At 33.5% G+C, this 5585-nt stretch overlaps 2 protein-coding genes across 2 annotated transcripts; both read left to right on the top strand.

Moving 5' to 3' along the window:
* The first annotated feature begins 960 nt into the window (after positions 1-960).
* On the top strand, positions 961-1604 carry LOC149421319 (putative salivary secreted peptide). The gene has a single exon (XM_089635473.1). It carries the CDS (start codon positions 1014-1016, stop codon positions 1371-1373), a length of 360 nt encoding a protein of 119 aa, XP_089491599.1. The 5' UTR covers positions 961-1013; the 3' UTR covers positions 1374-1604.
* Positions 1605-4346: 2742 nt separating this feature from the next.
* LOC149421318 (putative salivary secreted peptide) lies at positions 4347-5096 on the top strand. Its single transcript, XM_089635472.1, has one exon. It carries the CDS (start codon positions 4384-4386, stop codon positions 4741-4743), a length of 360 nt encoding a protein of 119 aa, XP_089491598.1. The 5' UTR covers positions 4347-4383; the 3' UTR covers positions 4744-5096.
* Positions 5097-5585: the final 489 nt, after the last annotated feature.

Here is a 5585-nt window from a genome sequence, read left to right as displayed (position 1 = left end):
CCGTTTGGAGCCAGTGAGACTATGGCAATCGGGCTATAATGTTACGCTGAAGTCAGTGGAGAGATGGGAAAGAAGGTGGGAAAGTACCTGGCTATTCACCAAACACGGCTAAAGCCATTTCAGTTTAAATTCTGAATGGTGGCCTTACACCTGGGCGATACTGAGAGTATCTTCCACTCCGTAACGAGTCGTAAATTTACAATAATAAATTGTCAAACAACACAAAGTAATCAAATAAAATTTACCTGTTCACACCGGGATGTGAACCTGCAGTCGGGAGCCATACTCCTCAACCACAGAGACCATCAGAAACTTAGTAAATAGAATAAATTATTAAAGTGTGAATCCATTGATGACTTTAAAACATATTTTTAAATAATCTCGTTTTACCTGAAGACCATATTACCATATACAAGACAAGGACTAACATATTAAGTTAGAAGTTGTTTTTATATCGTTTTAGTTTTAAAGAGGCCTTTATTAAATGAAGAAGGTATCTCATTCCGCATCCATTTGTGTTATTTTGTAAAAGAGCCAAGTTAAAAAAGTCTTATGTTAAGCCAGATATCATAATCATTTATTCAATCTGGTTCATCTTCCTCCACGCAAAGATTCTATCGATGTCAGACTGGAGTCAGACTAAAGTTAATATTGCTGTGAATTTTATTATGTAATCAATGAAAATATCAATCATTGAATGCACAATATCCTCTGGAATTTTATTATTTAAAATTTTTAAAAGAGTAGAGGACTCAAATTTGATCCCTGGGGTTATTTCGGAAAGCACAAATAATGCATACTCCTATTAACTATCTTATATATGTTCAATGTCCAACTACTGATAAACTTATAAAAATGACCGCCTTATCAAGACTTTTTATCTTGACTTTATCTTCAAACTAACACGACGAATCTATTAATTTCCCGTGTGATCCGGATATATAAAAGGGGCCGTTTAAAAAATATTGATTAGTTGTGATAATTCATTGAAAGTGTGAAGTTTAAAACCTAAGATGGCAAACAAATTCGTCGCGTTGTTCCTGGCTTTTGCCTTCCTGAGCACTGTCCTGGCTCAAAGCAACAACTTCGAGATGGGCAACAAAAATCCAGGAGACCGTCAATTGCACTACGAAATTGTGCAAAAGTCCTACTCCGCCCTCCAGATCGTCACCAAGGACATTGACTTCCCCGCCAAGGGTCAGGTCAACTACGCAAGAATCTCTTACATCCGGGCTTTGGACCAGTATACCAACGGAGATGGAGGATACGTCACTCTTCTCAGCGGAGGAATCAACCAGCTACAAACCACTCTTCATTTCAAGTCCCAGAGAGGGCATGGATTCAACTTCATCCTTGAGATTTGGGGACAGTAAGCTGTGATATAATAAATCCAACCATCAAACCAACTTTGCGACGCCCTGCCAGAACTTCCTTTTTTTCCTGAAAGTGTATTAAAGTTATATTATATTGAAAGTATGCTTTCCTTTTGATAAAATTGTGAACATTTATTGTACATCGTTACTTTAATTACTTTTTATCATGAATAAACATACAAATGTGAATCATCATGATATCTGCTTTATAATAAATTATATAACTGCAAATGTTTTGATATTATTTATATTAACCCTTGAAAACGAAATTAATACTTACTTTCAACCCGCCACGAATTGGATTTATTTTAATTTACGAAATCAACAGTTTACAATTTCGTTGGTGGAATTTCTATAACTGAGAAACCAATAAAAGATTTCTTCATCATGCTAATACATTATCAGCCTCCCTAATAACCTAATAAATATTTTATACACTTGATAAATAACTGTTAATAAATGTTAATAAATAACTGTTAATAAATTTTAATTGCCATAAAATAGCAATTAAAGATATATACATCGTATATAAAGCCAGAGAAGGCTCTTTATCTGTTTTTGTATGAATAAACTTGAAATATCTTATCGAATTTCGGAATAATTCCAATATATTTTAAATGTGCTTTATGTCGTAAAGCAAATACCATTTTCGGAAACTAGATAAAATTACCTTTAAAATTCTTGAATGTAAAAAGTTTTCACCACATTATTTATTTTAAACTTAATAAACGTCGACAAATTATAAAAGCAGGGCGTTATTGAAAGTTACATATAACGTGGTAAATCGCATGGTCATAAATTTCAAGGACTTACCATTTGAATATTATTTATTTGCCCACATAATATAACATAATGTAACAACAAATAAGAAAATATTATGTATCAACATGATAATATTAAATAATGATAATGATAATATAAAACAAAAATTAACACTTTAACATAACATGCAATCAAGCACGTTCTTTACTTAGACCAACTTACAGCATTAAATATCTTGGGGTATATAATATAGGTCAAAATGGAAAACACATATTGGTGAACTTGTCAAAAGAATTAGGAAATTAATTTATAATTGTATAAGACTTCGAAATATTCTTAGACTAGAAAACCTAAAAAAGTGTTTTATGCAATTGTTCAATCTACATTACAATATTGCATTATTGGATGGGGAGGAGGAATGTATGAAAATATTTTATATCCAATTGAAATAGTTCAACGATTGATAATTAAGGTAATATTGAAAAAAACCATTTACATTTTGTACCTAAATTCTCTTTTCAATATTCAATGTACCCACATTAGATTAAATGTATAAAAAATATTCAATACAATTTGCCCGAGTAAATCAGGCCTCCAAAAAGTTGGGCGTCTTGTACAGGGCTAGGAGATTCTTCAACAGTGACCAGCTGCTGACCCTGTACAAGTCTCAAGTCCGCCCAACTATTGAATTTGGGAGGCACCTTTGGGCTGGTGCCCCAAAATACTTGATAAACCTGCTTGAATCTGTGCAAAAGAGAGCGATCCGTCTGATTGACAATCCGTTGTTAACAGACCGATTGCCTTCTCTAATGCATAGACGCAATGTAGGCATGCTGTGTCTGTTCTACAGGTATTTCAATGGAGCCTGCTCCAAAGAGCTAGCAGCATTGATTCCTGATGCACCGGTGCACGTGCGCGAAACTCGACGGACGCGAACTGAACACCCGTTCACGGTTGACGTTGGCTTCATGAGAACGGGCCGTTTTTACGACTCGTTTTTGTGTAAGTCGGCTCGTATGTGGAACGAGCTACCGGCATTTGTTATTCCTCCCTCCTATAATCCGAGCCTCTTCAAGGCCCGCATTAACAAATCCCTTCCTACAGCCCCTACCTTATTCCGCCTCACAACGCCGCCCAACCGGGTGGTGACATAGTTCCCCTGTCTGTACACTGCACAGGCAGGGACACTCTTGTGAGGTGTCACATAAAAAAAAAAACAACAACACATTTTTAAGGAAAAACAAGTAAATAACTTACAATTCAATATACCAGCAAGATGTCAGAATAATATTAAAATAACAAAATTTAATTCCAAATATATTCAAAATACCTGTCTCTATCTAGGAATAAATTACTTTAACAACCTTCCTTTAAATCTAAAAATTATCGATAATATTCAGGAATTTCAGATAACATTGAAAACTACTATAAGAGTCCACATATCTGTTATTTTTTTTTAAATCTTAAAATCTATTATTGATAAATGTTGTGTTTTTAATACTTATGTTTTTGTTATTTGCGTTATTTTATTAATTAATTATTTTTTATAATTGAGCTAGAATTCCCTCACCAAACGCCTTGTCTCTTTATGGTGAGGAGCGGATATTTTTTTTGTTTTACATTAAAATACTAATAATGTATATTTACTGTAAAAAATACAAATATTAAAACTGTAAAAAATAATACATAATATAATATAATGCAAAAAGGCGGGCTTATTACCATTCGGCATTTTCTTCCTACCAACCCATACTAAAAACCACTAACAAGTAATGACCAATGTTTTGGTGAGTAGAATATTATGGCTCACTTTGTCTTAGTAAAGTCAGTATATTTTTCGTCCACTTTTAATTTATTGATTTTTGAAATGGATAAACAATTTTCAGAGCTAAACTACACGAACGTATTTACCATTATACAATCCATATAGAACAGTGAACAGTCGTGTGATTAATAATATTAGAAGAAATAAATCCACTATCCAGTTTTTCGAAAACTTTCTTTCGATTTCATAAATATGTTTTTTGGGACAACCTTTTCTATTTCTGAATATATCTTATCATCTAAACTTATTATGATAAAAAATATGCAACTCAATGAATTGAGTAAATGGGGATTTTCATCATTACTATCACATTGTTTCTTATCAGCTCCAGTGCGCTTCAAATATATAAAAGGGCAAATATTAGAATATTGATTATCTGTGATAAGTCATTGAAGTGTGAAGTTGAATAAAAAAAAACCTAAGATGGCAAACAAATTCGTCGCCTTGTTCCTGGCTTTCGCCTTCCTGAGCACTGTTCTGGCTCAGAGCAACAACTTCGAGATGGGCAACAAGAACCCTGGAGACCGTCAACTGCACTACGAGATTGTGCAGAAGTCCTACTCCACCCTGCAGATTGTCACCAAGGATATTGACTTCCCCGCCAAGGGTCAGGTCAACTATGCAAGAATCTCTTACATCAAGGCCGTGGACCAGTACATCAATGGAGACGGGGGATACGTCACTCTTCTCAGCGGAGGAATCAACCAGTTCCAGACCACCCTTCACTTCAAGTCTCAGAGAGGACATGGATTCAACTTCATCCTTGAGATTTGGGGACAATAAACAATGACACAATAAACGCAACCATTTTTTGATAGTTCAAACCACAAGTATGTTCCTTCGTATTAGAACTCTATACTTTAACCGTTACTTCTTGCTTTGAAGTTTCGTTAATTTGTTGGCGTTGAAAGAAAGAGAAGCATCATAAATAAATTCCTGAAATATGTTTTAGAAAATATATTTTATTTTTTAAATGTTTTTTGTTTTTATTTACAAAATACTTTTTTTTTTCAGTGTACCTACATACAATTTTCCTAATAAAACTACTCTGTCAATGAAAGAAATTAATACCGTATTTGTTAAAAACGTTAGCTTTGTGCCTCGTCATAATGTACAATAAAAGCAAATGAATGAGTTATTGAACTTTTTTTTTTTCATTTTATTTACACTCGGTTTTCTCGGCTTTCGGTACACCGGTTTCGGAAAAACCCTTCCTTCATCAGTAGAATATTAAAAATAATAATACTAATAAATTTAAAGTGGTCAAAAAACCAATTGATGTGTTTTTTATGAAAAGAAATTATTATTTGTGTTAAAGTTTGGAAGTAATGCCAATAAAGGTTTATTAAAATATTTAAAAAAAAAAAATAGAGTGGGAAACAAACACAATATTGGAGTTTTACCTACCATTAAAACTCTTATTATGTTGCCTTCCTTATCCAGAATATTCCTTGGTGAGAGACATCATCTCTGTTTTTACCCGATTTCGGTTCTCTTCTCCTCTTAACTTTTCTCAGTGTTCAAATTTGGCGCCATTTGCCGCGCGATTCTAAATTCATCAAAATTAAATATGAAAAATTACCTCTAAGACGCTTTACAATAATATGATTATTGCTTAGCTGAGC

The sequence above is a fragment of the Hesperophylax consimilis genome, chromosome 9, assembly GCF_061612785.1.
Source record: "Hesperophylax consimilis isolate HC1 chromosome 9, BYU_Hcon_1.0, whole genome shotgun sequence".
Taxonomy (NCBI): Eukaryota; Metazoa; Arthropoda; class Insecta; order Trichoptera; family Limnephilidae; genus Hesperophylax; species Hesperophylax consimilis.
The sequence above is the reverse complement of the archived record's forward strand: the minus strand, read 5'-3'. Positions and strand labels throughout refer to the sequence as shown.

Coding starts and splice junctions, on each gene's coding strand:
- LOC149421319 (XM_089635473.1), top strand. CDS start 1,014: ATGGCAAACAAATTCGTCGCGTTGTTCCTGGCTTTTGCCTTCCTGAGC.
- LOC149421318 (XM_089635472.1), top strand. CDS start 4,384: ATGGCAAACAAATTCGTCGCCTTGTTCCTGGCTTTCGCCTTCCTGAGC.